At 36.7% G+C, this 16,528-nt stretch overlaps 1 protein-coding gene and 1 long non-coding RNA gene across 8 annotated transcripts in view; one reads left to right on the forward strand and one right to left on the reverse strand.

The window, feature by feature from the left end:
* The first annotated feature begins 502 nt into the window (after positions 1-502).
* LOC148407539 (uncharacterized) overlaps positions 503-16,528 on the forward strand; it is a 66,666-nt gene continuing 50,640 nt past the window's right edge. For 2 of the 3 annotated variants that reach the window (XR_015863734.1, XR_015863735.1), the window contains exons 1-3: positions 503-677; positions 10,121-10,251; positions 10,336-10,456. This is a non-coding gene — a long non-coding RNA (uncharacterized LOC148407539). Of the gene's footprint in view, positions 678-886; positions 1,029-10,120; positions 10,252-10,335; positions 10,457-16,528 lie in introns of those variants that run through there. The other variant, XR_015863736.1, reaches the window with a different exon arrangement.
* The window catches only part of enah (ENAH actin regulator), a 182,835-nt gene continuing 173,694 nt past the window's right edge, over positions 7,388-16,528 (reverse strand). For all 5 annotated transcript variants that reach the window (XM_088402654.1, XM_088402653.1, XM_088402652.1 and 2 more), the window contains 3 exons: positions 13,286-13,370; positions 12,719-12,776; positions 7,388-10,428 (listed from right to left, as the gene is read on the reverse strand). In XM_088402654.1, coding sequence (XP_088258780.1) covers positions 10,391-10,428; positions 12,719-12,776; positions 13,286-13,370 — 181 coding nt within the window. In that variant the 3' untranslated portion in view covers positions 7,388-10,390. The remainder of the gene's footprint in view (positions 10,429-12,718; positions 12,777-13,285; positions 13,371-16,528) is intronic.

The following is a 16,528-nucleotide window of genomic DNA, read 5'->3' on the forward strand; positions in this document are numbered from 1 at the left end:
GCTTTTTTATTTTTCAAGGTTCAACTATTCATCGTTTTCCTACAATTTACGTTTTTTATACTATTCATATTTAAAGAATTTAGCCTTTTCAAACTGTTCTTACTTTCATTTCATCTTTTCATTCCACAGTTGAACTTTTTTCAGTTTTTTAACTTTGTATTATTCGTAGTTCTTCATAGATTCACGTTCAAAAATACTTCATTCCCTAGTGTGGTCTTACACTGCCCCCCAGTGGCCCAGTGGTAGAGTTGTCATCTTCAACATGTCCGTGTCCCGGTTCGGGCAAATCGCGTTTCACGTTTACAGTTCAACTTTCAGCTACAATTCAAGTTTTTGTACCGTAAACATTGTCTAATGTTAAGTGAATGGTGTTGTTAAGAAGTTTCTGATTATACTTAACGATTTCGTGTTTGAATCGTTCTGTTATTACTATTTACGTCTGGACATGTTTCTCCTGTGGTCATGTGATCTTCCTAGCAACCGCCTAGCAACTAATCACAAGTTGCGTTTCATTCCTCCACTACCAATCAGGACTCTGTTTACACTATCATAGGTTGTTTTGCAGGTATGCGGTCAGTCGGCAGGTATCGTTGTAACGGACAGTCATTTTTTCTGCTTTCAATCATTCTGTGGATTATCTCATTCCTTTCATTATTATTCCGTGCGTCCATGAGAATGTAAGTACAGTTTGAATATGTTGTCCGTTCGTGGTTTTGGATACATGTTTACGTTTGCACGGCTTCACTTTGTCCATTAATGTCTAAGTTGTTATTGCACCTAAGTTTGGTATAATTGCTAAAGGCAAATATACCATACTTTTCATACTTCACTTTTAGTATTCACGTTAAAGTTTCATCCACAAAAAGTGCGTGTTTGTCGCATGTTTGCCGTGTGTGCCAATATGATCCTTCCGCCGTAAGGGAGTGACGTCACCGCCCACTCAAATCTATTCGGCTCCATTAACCCTTTCCTACCTAACGCACATTTTGGAACGATTGGGTTGAATTCATTCTTCCTATCATTGTACGGTATGTTTGCCTGTGTTGTTTATGTTATTCTAAGCTAATATAGAGTCATGTGAGCATATGATGTAACATATTGTACAATGTTAGTTATGTTAGTTATCAATGTTTAGTGAATGTTCTCTGCTCTCCTTTGCAGAGACCACACACCCACAATCAAACATAGAACACACACAGAACACACAAACACAGAAACACACACACACCAACCCAGATAAATAAATAGAACATTATATACAAATAAAGAGTGGCATGAGAGTGTGCATCGTCTTTATGTTCTGGCCGGACAACCAGATAAGATTGAGGATCCTCTGAATCAGTCAAGTACAGTCCTTTCAAGGAGGTCACAAGTTTGGACGCTACTCCGACACCTCCATTACAGGTGTGATTCAAAAACATGCAGGATACAAGCCCTCGAAGACTGGAGTTTGACACCTATAGTTTAGTTACACAAAGTAATCCATTTCCCATGTTGCCATCGGGCGGCCATCTTAGACCACTGAAGACACCAACTCCAATCTGCCCTCATGGGCGGCCATCTTGGACATTTTATTAGACGTCTCATTACCTTTCACTACTGCTTCCACCTAGTACAGCATCTGGCTTGGTTAACTCAGCTTGATTCATACGTTTTAGTTTTTTTCAGTTTTTCAACTCTGTATTATTCACATTTCTTCACTGTTTCACATCAATCCACAATCCACCTCATTCAATCCACCTCATTCAAATGATAAGCTCATTCATTAACAGGAGTTTAAAACTCCAGTCCTCGAGGGCTGATATCCTGCATGTTTTTGAATCACATCATTCACTTAACATTAGGCCTAATGTCACAGATTCACACTATTCCAGTTCAACTTTTCTCAGTTTTTCAACTTTGTAGGATTCATAATTTTTCACAGATTCACATCATTCTCCAGTTCAACTTTTTCAGTTTTTCATTCATCTTCAAATTCCACAGTTCAACTTTTTTACAGTTTTTCAACTTTGTATTCATATTTCTTCACAGATTCATACCATTCAATCGTTCCACATCATTCCACTTTTCAACTCCCAAACCTTCAACGGTTTCACCTTCACACGCAATTTCTTCAGAAATTGCACTTTTTCTAGTTGTGTGAAGGTGAAACCTTCACACTTATGTTTTTCTCCACCTTTATTATTATTATTATTTTTTTTATTCCGACCGTTTTTTAGGCTCGTTTCAACTCCTTCCCTGTTCATCCAATTCATGCCGTTCAATCTTCATATCATTCCACATATTCATGTTTAGTGCGGGTCTATTTTTCAAGTTTCAACTTTTCACCGTTTTCCTACAATTTAAGTTTTTGTACCGTAAAAATGGCCTAATGTTAAGTGAATGGGGTGGTCTTCGTACTTTATTTTTAAACTTTAACGGTTTCCTCGTTTCCTATGTCCCAGTAGCTCATGGGATTTGTGTACTGCATTCGCACTTCATGTTCGTGGGTTCAATCCCAGGCTGCGTCTTTTCGCACATTCAGTGTTTTTTTTTTTCATTTAGTTCCGTATTTTCTTTTGCTTTCAACTCCTTCCCAGTTAATCCAATTCATGCCGTTCATGCCGTGCTTTTGTATTTTTCAAGGTTCAACTATTCATCGTTTTCCTACAATTTACGTTTTTTATACTATTCATATTTAAAGAATTTAGCCTTTTCAAACTGTTCTTACTTTCATTTCATCTTACTTTTCATTCGACAGTTGAACTTTTCTCAGTTTTTTTAACTTTGTATTATTCGTAATACTTCACAGATTCACCTTCAAACATACTTCATTCCCTTTATATAAAGCTTTTTTACAGTGTGGTCTGACACCGCCCCCCAGTGGCCCAGTGGTAGAGTTGTCATCTTCAACGTGTCCGTGTCCCGGTTCGGGCAAATCGCGTTTCACGTTTACAGTTGTTTTTTCTCTTCTGCTTTTAATTCGGATCATCCACACTTTTTTAAGATTAAAACATTCGGATTTTTTTCAGTTTTCAACTTTGTGTTATTCATATTTTTTCACACAGTCACATCATTCCACAGTTCAACTTTGTTCAATTTTTAAACTTTGTATTATTCATATTTCTTCACATTACCATTATACCACAGTTCAACTTTCAGCTAAAATTCAAGTTTTTCTACCGTAAAAAATGGCCTAATGTTAAGTGAATGCTGTGATTCAAAAACATGCAGGATACAAGCCCTCGAGGACTGGAGTTTGAAACCTACAGTTTAGTTACACAAAGTACACCATTTCCCATGATGCCGTCGGGCGGCCATCTTAGACCACTGAAGACTCCAACTCCCATCTGCCCTCATGGGCGGCCATCTTGGATATTTTCTTAGACGTCTCATTACCTGTCACTTCTGCTTCCACCTAGTACAGCATCTGGCTTGGTGAACTCAGCTTGATTCATACATTCAGTTTTTTTCAGTTTTTCAGTTTTCAACTTTGTATTATTCATATTTCAAGCACTAAAAAAACTGAAAAGTTTGCTTAGGGATCATTTTTTAACTCCTGATAATGAGCTAATCATTTGAATGAGGTGGATTTGAATGAGGTGGATTGTGGATTGCTTGAAACAGTGAAGCATTGTGAGAAATACAAAGTTGAAAAACTTTGTATTTTCTCTTCTGCTTTTACTTCGGATCATCCACACTTTTTTACGATTCAAACATTCGGTTTTTTTTTCAGTTTCTCAGTTTTTCAACTTTGTCGGATTCATAATTTTTCACAGATTCACTTTATTCTCCAATTCAACTTTTTCAGTTTTTCATTCATCTTCAAATTCCACAGTTCAACTTTTATTCAGTTTTTCAACTTTGTGTTCATATTTCTTCACAGATTCACACCATTCAATCGTTCCACGTAATTCCACTTTTCACCTCCCAAACCTTCAACGGTTTCACCTTCACACGCAATTTCTTCAGAAATTGCACATTTTCTAGTTATTATTATTTTTTTTATTCCGACCGTTTTTTAGGTACGTTTCAACTCATTCCCAGTTCATCCAATTCATGCCGTTCAAACTTCATATCATTCTACATATTCATGTTTAGTGCGGGTCTATTTTTCAAGTTTCAACTTTTCATCGTTTTCCTACAATTTAAGTTTTTGTACCGTAAAAATGGCCTAATGTTAAGTGAATGGGCTGGTCTTCGTGCTTTATTTTTAAACTTTAACGTTTTCGATATTTCCTATGTCTCGGTGGCGCATGGGATTTGTGTACGGCATTCGCACTTCATGTTCGTGGGTTCAATCCCAGGCTGCGTCATTTTTTAGTTGTGTGAGTCTTTTTTAGTTAGTGCGGGTCTATTTTTCAAGTTTCAACTTTTAATCGTTTTCCTACAATTTAAGTTTTTGTACCGTAAAAACGGCCTAATGTTAAGTGATTGGAGCGTTCTTCCTACTTCCTTTTAAAGCGTTCACGGTTTCGTCATTTCCCGTGGCTCAGACGTTCTGTTGACGTATATCTACTACATGTTCGTGCGTTCGATCCCCGCTGTGTCTTTTCACACATTCAGTGTTTTTTTCAGTTAATTCAGTATTTTTTTGGGGGTTTCAATTCCTTCCCAGTTCATCCAATTCATGCCGTTCGAACTTCATATCATTCCACATATTCACGTGAAGTGCTTTTTTATTTTTCAAGGTTCAACTATTCATCGTTTTCCTACAATTTACGTTTTTTATACTATTCATATTTAAAGAATTTAGCCTTTTCAAACTGTTCTTACTTTCATTTCATCTTACTTTTCATTCGACAGTTGAACTTTTCTCAGTTTTTTTAACTTTGTATAATTCGTAATACTTCACAGATTCACCTTCAAACATACTTCATTCCCTTTATATAAAGCTTTTTTACAGTGTGGTCTGACACCGCCCCCCAGTGGCCCAGTGTTAGAGTTGTCATCTTCAACGTGTCCGTGTCCCGGTTCGGGCAAATCGCGTTTCACGTTTACAGTTGTTTTTTCTCTTCTGCTTTTAATTCGGATCATCCACACTTTTTTAAGATTAAAACATTCGGATTTTTTTCAGTTTTCAACTTTGTGTTATTCATATTTTTTTCACACATTCACATCATTCCACAGTTCAACTTTGTTCAATTTTTCAACTTTGTATTATTCATATTTCTTCACATTACCATTATACCACAGTTCAACTTTCAGCTAAAATTCAAGTTTTTCTACCGTAAAAAATGGCCTAATGTTAAGTGAATGCTGTGATTCAAAAACATGCAGGATACAAGCCCTCGAGGACTGGAGTTTGAAACCGACAGTTTAGTTACACAAAGTACACCATTTCCCATGATGCCGTCGGGCGGCCATCTTAGACCACTGAAGACTCCAACTCCCATCTGCCCTCATGGGCGGCCATCTTGGATATTTTCTTAGACGTCTCATTACCTGTCACTTCTGCTTCCACCTAGTACAGCATCTGGCTTGGTGAACTCAGCTTGATTCATACATTCAGTTTTTTTCAGTTTTTCAGTTTTCAACTTTGTATTATTCATATTTCAAGCACTAAAAAAACTGAAAAGTTTGCTTAGGGATCATTTTTTAACTCCTGATAATGAGCTAATCATTTGAATGAGGTGGATTTGAATGAGGTAGATTGTGGATTGCTTGAAACAGTGAAGCATTGTGAATAATACAAAGTTGAAAAACTTTGTATTTTCTCTTCTGCTTTTACTTCGGATCATCCACACTTTTTTACGATTCAAACATTCGTTTTTTTTTTCAGTTTCTCAGTTTTTCAACTTTATCGGATTCATAATTTTTCACAGATTCACTTCATTCTCCAGTTCAACTTTTTCAGTTTTTCATTCATCTTCAAATTCCACAGTTCAACTTTTATTCAGTTTTTCAACTTTGTATTCATATTTCTTCACAGATTCACACCATTCAATCGTTCCACGTAATTCCACTTTTCACCTCCCAAACCTTCAACGGTTTCACCTTCACACGCAATTTCTTCAGAAATTGCACATTTTCTAGTTAAATGTGTCTTTCACTAACTAAAATTGTAATTAATTACATGTTTTATTTAATTATTGAAACATTTAATGAATCAACGAACCGTTTATCAAATTAATGACACTTTTAATTAGTTAATGAAACATGGTAGATTTGTTGATTGAATTTTGGCACTTAGGTAGTCCATAGCATAAGGGACTCGTATGTCTTTCAAAATGAGTGAGAAGATCTCCTCTTAAGCCTTGTAGGGTAACTTTTGATTGTACGTCATAGCGGGAGGAAAAAAAAAACAACAACAGCTAAATTTGGTGAAAATAACCAAGTAGATCTTGTTGCAAAGATGTTTCTTGATGAGGAACAGTATCAAGGTCATTGAGCTCTTCCTTCAAAGGAATATGTAGAAATACCCAAGTGTACTTGATGGACAAATATTATTACTAGCCACTTATTAAACGCAACTCTGGAACAAGGCACAAAAAACATAGATTTGAAAGATATTGTAACATTTACCTGTCCAATAACTGGATGTACTGTGTTGTTAAAATATGCTTCTGCTATTGAATCTCGACATTGATGATTGAACATTGATGATTGAAAACTAAACTTTGTTGAGCATGATCGTTTGTTGAGTCCTTTGGTGAGAAAAAGCTGCACTGCACTTGTGACATGTTTGAGTGTGTCTTGTGGTTTTGTACTAAAGTGCAAAGAAGGCTAAATCACAGCTAGCATCTTGAATGAATGTTTCTAATAAAAGAGTGGATTTAGAGATGACGTTTTAAAAAGGACAATTCAGATTTATATGTATTTGCTGCTTTGGCTTGTACAGTATAGCCAATGTGGTTTTAAAGGATAGGATGATTGAAATGGTTGTTGATGTAAAAGTTCCCCTTCAAACCCTTTAACAGAAATTGTTGCTACTTCTGCCTATACTGCAAGTTTTTAGGGTGAATGATTCTGTCACTCACCAAATATTGAGGCAAAGTCAAATTTAATTTAATTTGTTGACATTGACATGACATTAAGTAAAATACGTTAAAAGGACAATGTTACATTTGATTTCTGACTCATATTACTGATGTTATCGTAAAAAAATTGTAGAAACATGATCATTCTAAAGCCACCACCTAAAATTTTTCGAACATGGAATATGAACAAATTTGGATGGAACCTTTAGTCAAACTAAAAAAAAACTCTTTTAAATATTAGGGATGTATATACTTTATCGCAATTTTAAAATGTGAAAAAAATGTTGTCATGTTCAGATGTTAAATACAGCACCATGAAAAAAAAAAAGACTTTTCACCTGATTCTGACAAATAGAGCATTGTGAACTGCACCAAGATATTTTGTACACATGACAAAAAACAACTAGGCAAGCATATACTCACTGCTGTTATGTAAAAAATGTGATTTTATTTCATTTTTGTTTTTTTACATGATAGTGAGTTTCTAATATGAGAGGTTTTTTTTCTATCACCAACCTCCCCCATAAATTAGGATAATTGTCATATTGTAAGGTTCTTGTGACAATATCATGTTATGATGTTTGGATATTATTACGCTCCCTAATAAATATCTGTTGCCATGATATCTAGAAATATTTTTTTATGGATGTCTAAAAACCCCAAATTCAACAAACAAAAATTCACTTTATCTTAAAATTTTCGCAGTATGTGTCTTTCTAGGTTAGCTTCAAATAATGTACAGGGGGTCCTCGGGTTACAACGGTCCCGACTTACGATGTTTCGAGGTTATGAAACCGCCCCATAAAAATATAAAAAATAATATTACGTTTCGTTCCGTCTAATGTCGTGAGCGTCATAAGCGTCGTAAACAGTTGCGAACTAGTTTCTAGCATGCAGTGGATGAATACGCTTTGTGGTGGTTGTGGGCGAGGAAGACGGCCTCTCTCAGGTTGTGTTTGCCTGTTGTCTCTCTCACATGTTTGATCTTTTTTTTTTTTAACTTTTTGCCATTCGTTATGGCTCCAAAGCATAAGGCAGATTCTTCTGATGGTAGTGCATCAAAGAAAAGAAAGGCCATCACCATGGAAGTAAAATTAGATATTATTAAGCGGGCTAAAAACGGTGAAACACCAACGAACATTGGGTGATCGTTTGGCCTTAGTCGTTCGACCGCGGCTACTATTCTCAAGGATAAAGAGCGCATTGTTGAACATGTAATAGGACCTGCTCCAATGAAAGCAACAGTGATAACAAAGCAGCGTAGTGGTTTAATTATTGAAACGGAAAGATTATTAATGCTTTAGTTGGAAGATCAAAATCAACGGCGTATTCCGGTTGGGCCTAATGGTGATTCAGGAAAAGGCCAAAAGGTTATTTAAAGCGTTGAAAAAAGGAAGGTTGGAAGAAAGTGAAAGTGAAGAGTTTTCGGCTAGCAGGGGTTGGCTTATGCGATTTAAGGCTCGGGCTAATTACCATAACCTTAAAGTGCATTTTGAAGCTGCTCGTGGGGATGGGAAAGCAGCTAGTGAATTTCCTAAAGCGTTGGCTGAGATAATTAGGGAGCTGGGTTATTCTGCTTATCAAGTGTTCAATGTGGATGAGACAGGTTTATTTTGGAATTGTATGCCTTACTGCACATACATAGCAAAGGAGGAAAAGTCAGCACCCGGTCATAAAGCCAGCATCTATATTAAATCACCCAAAGACTCAAGGCGTTAAAGTTTTGCAATTGGACTGTGCGATTTTGCATATATCGGTACTCTATGTTCTTTTTCACAGTCTTGTCAGCATTCACTTGAATAAAATTTGTATTTTTATTATATGATATTTTGGACTATGTTTTTAGCTCTCATTAAGTGAATTCTCCCAAAAAATTGGGACAAAAATGTTTAGCTAAACCAGGTGTGTCAAACTCATTTTTATCAGGGGCCACATTGTCAGAGGGCCATTTTGACTGTGAGGTCAAATCAGTTTGACGTATGATGGTCACACATTTACACATTTTGACATCAGATAAAAAAAAAAAAACGTTTAAATGGAATATTGGTAACAAAAAAATGTGTAAAAGTTGAAGATAAACTTGCAAATTTGGCATTATAGCCAGAAAATTGAAGTCAGAATTAGCCCCTTGCAGGCCACATAAAATGATGTGCCAGGTGCGTTCTAAACTATCTTCAGACTTTTTTGTTACTTTAAGGCAAAAAAAGTAAGCACAGGGGAAAGATTGAATGGCACACTGACATGGTTGAAGACACCCCACACCGGTTGTGCACTCAAGTGGAAGCGTTTTACGGAAAAATTAAAAGACAAAAAAAAAAATGTTCTAACAGCAAATGACACTAAGAAATAGCTGGGCGATTTTACAGATCTCTTCGGTTAGCAAACAAATCACATGACATCGTTGCACGTAGTCATTTTCTTTCTTTCTGACAGGCCATCCATGAACATACTGTAGTTGAAAGGGCTTTACAACAGATGCTACACTTATTGCTTGTAATAAACTTGTGAGTGGATGAATTTTCTTGGCAGGTTTATTTATTCTCTACCTTATCAGGAAAAAAAAATGAAACATTGATAAATGAGACAAAGAGGAGGGACATCTACAGTACCCATGTTGGAATAGCATGTTAAGTGCAAAATAGCACTTTTTGTTTGCTAGAGCACGACCAGAGCTGCTCTCAGACACGCAGCTTCCCTCGCTAATCAAGAGAAACTAAGACGATGAATAGAGGCAATCTAAATACGATGATTATGGAGCTACTTGATATGGCCTTATGGTTTCGTTTGCTAAATAATTTCTTCTCTCTTTTTAAAATATTTAGATTAAAATAGCATTTGAGGAAGACAAGCTTTACAGCAATCCAGCAGTGGCGGGCCGCCCCCTTCTTATTCATTCACGCTTGTTCATTTACTCGCACACACGCTACTGCTATGGCATTATGGGAAGAGGGTTGAGGGAGATTTTTCATTGCTAGTTTATTCCTATTTCTTAATAAAACGTGCCCTTTGATAGAAAAATCCACACAAGGCTTTCTGATTTGCTTCTGCACCAACGAACGTTACAGTATCTTTGAGAAGTTTTGTTATGTTTTGTAAAACATTTTTCTTCATTAAAGGAGAACAAAGTTTGTTTTGCATATAGACATGCACTTTCCTTTCAGACTGCTAAGTCCTCTAGGATGTGATGTCCTCAGCAGGAGGCTTGAGGAAAAAGAGGAGGAGGAGGTCCATCTATGAGAATTCTACAAACATCACTCAGGATGATGTCGCTCCACCCCAGATATCCTCTCAGGTATTTGTTGTTGCTTTCTTCATTGTCATCACCGCTACTGGGTTGATATCTCGTTCAGGGCGGCTGTATTGTCTAATATTACAGTGACCCAAGTTGGGTCATGTGGGCTTGGATGTGTAGAAGCAGTAATATGGATCATCTATGTTGTACTGGACCTGCCAAGTTCCTCCCGGATTGCTGAGGACACACATGAAAAATACAAACTGTGAGTGAAATGTGCTAACTAAGTGCTTTCTTTTGCTTTTTTTCTGTAGTTGCTGAGTAATGGAAAAGGGTCAATATAAATTTCTGACAAAGCCCAAACAACGCTACATACAGTACTAGACAAATGGTGTACTGGATTTTGTATAAATCTCTAACAGTCTCATTTCAGATGCCACGGTTTGATGCATAAGGAAAACAGGGAATACGTATCGTAATCCCCCAAACATAAGACATACCTGTGTATAAGATGCACCCTTAATTTTGGGGTCAAATTCTGGTATTTTCTGTTAACGTGCATAAGACGCATCAACGCTATGCCAACAATGCAAAAACTATAGCAAAACAGAATAAATTTCATCTTCTTAAACTAGTCATATTTTCTTGTGTTCCGTAAATTATATATTTGTTGCGTGTAAAGTTAAGTGTATTTCAGATTTCCCACATTGTGAGAGGTCAGTGAACACCTCATCAGTCTAACTGTATGCGCTCAAAGCAGTTGTTTCTCCTTTTTCTCGCGACGTGGCTCAAGTTCAATTTACCATAAATATCTAAAGTTTTGCAGCACCCGTGTTTCACGAGGTACAGGTATATGATTGTGCGTATACACCAAAAGACCACAATTAATAAAAGAGTCCAATGGAATACTCTTAACTGGTGGACACAATTTGCCACTCTTAATTTAATAAACTAGTTACTTTATAACTTTTACACGATCCTTTCTGTTTTAACAATAATCCTAAGTGTGAACAATGATGTACTCAGACATTGGTTCAAACTACTCACTTCTTTTTTTGGAAATAATGCCGTAACGACCTCAGCTAACACGAGCTACTGTAAGCTGTAACAGGAACTTCCCCCTTAAGCTTCTCCGCTTACCGTAATTATTGTAAGTAAAAATTACTTTGCCTGCTGTCAAGACATCACTGCAATATATAGCACAAAATGTTTTCTGTAATTTATATTGTTTCTGTGTCTGGTACATGCAGCATCCACTTCAACCTGTGGGCCTGGAAGGGGGCTCCTCCCACCTGTGGTCCCTTCTGGAGGTTTCTGATTTTCCCCAAATTGGGGTTTTTGAGTTTTTCCTTCCCCTTCTGAGAGCTTTGACAGGGGATGCTGTTGTGTACCTTATACTGAAAAGATGTCTCTGTACGACCTCTTTTCATCTGTGAAGCCCTTTGAGACTTCGATGATTTAGGGCTATATAAATAAAATTTGATTGATTTGATTGATAAAAATACGTCCGATATAAAAATGCACATCTGTGCGTCAAATCTCAGCTTATGTGTCTTGCAGTTTAATCTTCCTTCAATGGTGTTGAAAAAAAATAGTTTCCGTTTATAAGACACACCCATACTTTTGGCCTTCATTTTTTTGGAAAGAAAGTGCGTCTTAAATTTGGAGAATTGTGATAAGTTAATTGCAGTAAATTAGGTGGCAGTAATGAACCTGAATCAGTTTGCCACCTGAAATGGGTCCTAGCGAGAAGAAAAAAACATTTTCTGCTAACTTTTACCAAACAACATGAAGAGTGACCTATGATTAAATTCAGCAATTTGAGGAATGGAATTGATGAATGACAATAATAGTAGTGTTAATAAATTACTGAACAATAAAAGTTCATAAACGGTAAAAGTTCATAAAAAATGTTCCTGCTTTAAGCCAGGTATTTACTACTTAAATCATGCCTGTACTGACTAAATAATATTGGAAGGGAGCATATTCTTCAGTGCGAATAGGACGCTCAAAGCTCATTTTGGGAGAAATGCAATAGGTTGGGTGGAATAAACCATTTTAGAGATGTTGCAAATTTGTTCTTTTTAAATTTCAAAGTACTGCAAGACAACCCACTTCTTTAGCTTGTTTAGAAGGGTAGCTGGGATTCAGTTTAAGGGTGCTGGTGCTGATTTATTTTTCCCAGCTGTAATTTGAACTGTAAATTAAACATGTTTTGTCTTATACTGTTCCCATGGATCTAAGGGGACACACTGATAAAAATCAGTATATTGATTTGAATGGACATATTGCTTTGCCATTCGTTTTAATAGGGCAAATATTATTTTAAATGGTGGAGTGGTCAAAGAACAAACTTAACTTGTACCATTGTATAATTTATTCTTAAGTTTAAGAGTGATGTTTACACGGTATGTTGGTAGGCTTATACTGGCAAAAATATAGAGAAGGTTATTCATAAAATTGCTCCCCTCGAGTTGCTGTTTAAGTTCAGAGTAAAAAACCAAAATGAAAGAAAAGCTGAAGTTACCATCAATGAGCTCCTCCTTTAATTTGGACAGCTCCTTCCTCATCTCATCCATAATGTCCTAAAGGGGCACAACAGAACACATTTGCATTTCCATATACTTCAAATGTGACTTATATCATTGAACCAAAGACACGACAAACATTGATGTCAAATTACAGCACAGACTACATTTCATCTTCAAATAAACCACTGGATGAAGAGAAGCCTTTTAAGTGAAAATTAAGTACAGAACAGCCGCATATGAACCCGAGTTGCAGGGGCAGGATATACAAATTTGACCACACTGGTACAGCACTAGGACCAAACAAAAAAGGGCAGATCACGGTGAGTGCATTGACTTGTTTAGTGTTGTTGAACTGTTATACTGAATGTCTTTGTTTGTGTTCTAGATGAAAGACATAATATAAAAAGGTATTATCAGTGCACAGTACATACAATGCTGCTTCACAAATTTGGTGTTATTTGTGGCTACCATAAGCCATTAAAATAAATGAAATACTACAACGGAAATACAGGTTAAAACAACAACAACAAAAACTGCAAACAATGTTTAACTTGTTCGCCAACCTGTTTCAACTTGTCATAGTCAACAGCTTCTGTTGGTATGCCATTGGCACTTAAGGATGCTGTAGGTGTTGGAGTAGATTTAGGTCTAAAAGAGAAGAGTGAGAGGGTTAAACTGTTGAGATTAATAAAGAAGAAAAAAAACAAACAGAAAGAGACCTTTCAGTATTTATATGCAAATCAAACCAGCAGTGTATAACTGGTATGAACAAGCGGCCAGTTATGTCACAAAAGTTTTAAGTTACGTCAACAAAATTAATTATAGGGAAGTGAATTTGATTTAATAACTCAATATTAATCAGCTATACCATCATCATTTTCGCTGTGAATAAAAAGTACATGTGAAAAGCTTTGGGGACATGTACTCAACATATTATGAAATTCAAAATAAATCTACATAAAACCAACTTACCGAACTGCTTTGCAGCAAGTATGTCTAAAAACTCACTTGACCATGCTACAGTTGACAAAAGCTAATACTGTGGTTTTAAAGCAAAAGAGGAAGTAAGACAGGAAGGGAACATTCAACAAAAGGAAATGAATTTGCTGGTGGGTTAGTAAAATATCGTTCTTGGTAAAATCACTTCAAGAGTTTCTGTAGAAGATTACACATTACATACAAAATAAATAATATCGACTTACTTATTCACCGTAAACATTGATGAAGGTTTATTATTTATTTTTTTTATTTTACTAATTAATATTTTTATATGATACCATTAATGATACACTTGTAGAGCACTCTGTGGGTCAGATATTTAAGGACTGTCAGCAGTTTCTCCTTGCTTTTGCATCATCCATTTTGAATATCTATGTACTGTGATCTATGTACTGGAGGGTGTCACATTAACAGATTAATTGCGGTCAATTAATTACGATTCCAGTTAAAGTATTTTTATTTTTGGACTCATGTTAATCTAATTTTTAATCTCTAACTTTATTCTTTCTGTATGATGATTACAACTATTTTCATGCATCAGGCTTCTTGTTGTTGTTTGTTGGAAAACAAAGCTCAGTCACACCCTGAAATGGGCATGGATTGGCTGTTGTTATTGTGTTTGGTATAACCTGAACTGGTCCTGTTTTTAGTGGATGGGCAGCATAAGTCGGTCTGATAAATGGTGAAATTCATGTCTGCAAAAAAAAAAAACAAAAAAAAAAACTCCCCAATGGCACTTTTGATATAGGTAGCGTGATAGTGATTTTTTTGTAAAATGAGCTTGCTTACCACAGAAGCAGCTCAAGTTCAGCCAAGCATATAGTGTATATGCACAGTACCCAGCTGCGATTGCAGCCACAATGCTGATAGCAACACTGACGCTAATGTAGCGAGCCTTTGTAATGCTAACCGTATTTCTCCGAGTACAAGTCAACCTAGTTTATAAGTCAATCCCCCTTTTTACTGCAATTTGGGTGAATTTTACAAAAACGTGATTATAAGTCTACCCCTGACTTTAGTGGTAACATAGATCATTTCTACATCATAATAGAGTGTCATACTGTTGTAGTTATGGGGTTAGATGTGGTCTTTTTCCTCATCATCATTTCTTTAAATATGCTCGTTACTCCTCCACAGGTAGTAAAATGCTAATCATCTTACCACCTCCCACCTGCTGACATCCATACCGCTGCTCTTGCATATTTGTCTTCAACGGCTTGTTTAAGCACACATCCAAGGGATGAAGTAGACAAGTCAAGCCTTTTCCATTACATCAGAGGCCCAAAACTGCTGGTCTGTGGCCCGGTATCGGTCCATGGATCAACTGGTATCAGGCCACATGGGCCGAACCCGAAATAATGATGTTTTGGAACTGATTGAGTTTATCCTTTGAAGTGACATTTTGGACAATTTTTAATTAAAAATGAATAAATTAAATGATTATAAATTTTAAAAACTTGCAAATAAATGTGTTCTTAACAACCCATAGTACATTTTAAATATACAGTCGGCCCCCGGCTTACGAGCATCCTGATTTACGAACAATTCGCCTTACGAGCGTGGATCAGGGAGATTTTTGTCCTCCGCTTACGAACAAACCTCTCGCCTTACGAGCAATTCGACATGCCGGCCATTGAGTATGTAGAAATGTTCTCGTTTAATTGTGTCAATTAAATCAACAGTAGCGACATCATCAATCATCAGTAGATACTTGTGCCAGTAACGTGAACGCTATTGGTCTTACAACGTCACACTGACTGTCTCACTCACGGTGTCTAAATATATTACCATTTAAGTGTAGTGTTTGTACAGCTAAAGGGAAAAACAGCTGACATGAAATTAAATGTGCCGATTGCAGGACAAAGAATTGTCATTGGTTTAAATGTGTGGTTTTTTTTTTAATTAATTGTCAATACATTCCAACCGTTTAAAAAAAAGTGCGAATAATTATCAGTCAGTCACGGAGATGCGAATATGCTATTGGTCGATTAAGGTCACCCGGTCTCACTCACGGAGATGCTATTGGCCGGCGTCACACGTCAATCACAGAAATGCCGATATGCTATTGGCCGAACGCCTTTATCTAGCTTGATGGGACAGGATGGAAGGTAGGAGAGAAAATTAGTGAAAAACGGAATGTTGTGAAGACTTTGCAAACTTTATCTGTTAGACATAGCTTCTAAAATTACTAGCAGCGGTAAAGAAAGAAATAAGAGGATGATGTTTTAGTATCTGCGTGATTTGCACCCTGACTGAAAGAGTTACTCTAACACTGTAAGACCAATAGCATATCTATCGCCGTGTTAACTTTGAGCGTTGGACTCTGCCACCCCTCTGCTTACACCCAGCTCAAGTCTAGTCGTTTCAAAGGTAAAAGCTATTTATCCATTGTATTTATTATGTAATGCAAGTGTACAGCAGATTATGTCACTCAATTTTAATATATGTATACAGTGTGTCGTTTTTACCTAAGGCTTCGGCGCGCGTTGCACGCATTCACGAATTAACATGGGTTTGGATTGCCCGCTATACGAGCAATTCGAGATACGAGCGTAGCCGCTGAACGGATTAAGTTCGTAACCCGGGGGCCCACTGTAATTGTGTTCTATTTATCATTAAATAATATTACATGGTGGGTGGTACTGTTCTGGAGGTCGCCATGTCTGGTAAAGCTACGGACAGCAGGAGGAACAGTGTGTTTTTCTGCATTTGCCGTAATGCCCCTAAGCTCCCACAGGCACATACAGAAATCTACACATATTCCCACTAACAGTTCACTCATTCCTGCTTTGTCAGGCTTTATCTTT

Source organism: Hippichthys cyanospilos, chromosome 20 (genome assembly GCF_059441005.1).
Source record: "Hippichthys cyanospilos isolate Australia breed blue-spotted pipefish chromosome 20, RoL_Hcya_1.0, whole genome shotgun sequence".
Classification (NCBI taxonomy): domain Eukaryota; kingdom Metazoa; phylum Chordata; class Actinopteri; order Syngnathiformes; family Syngnathidae; genus Hippichthys; species Hippichthys cyanospilos.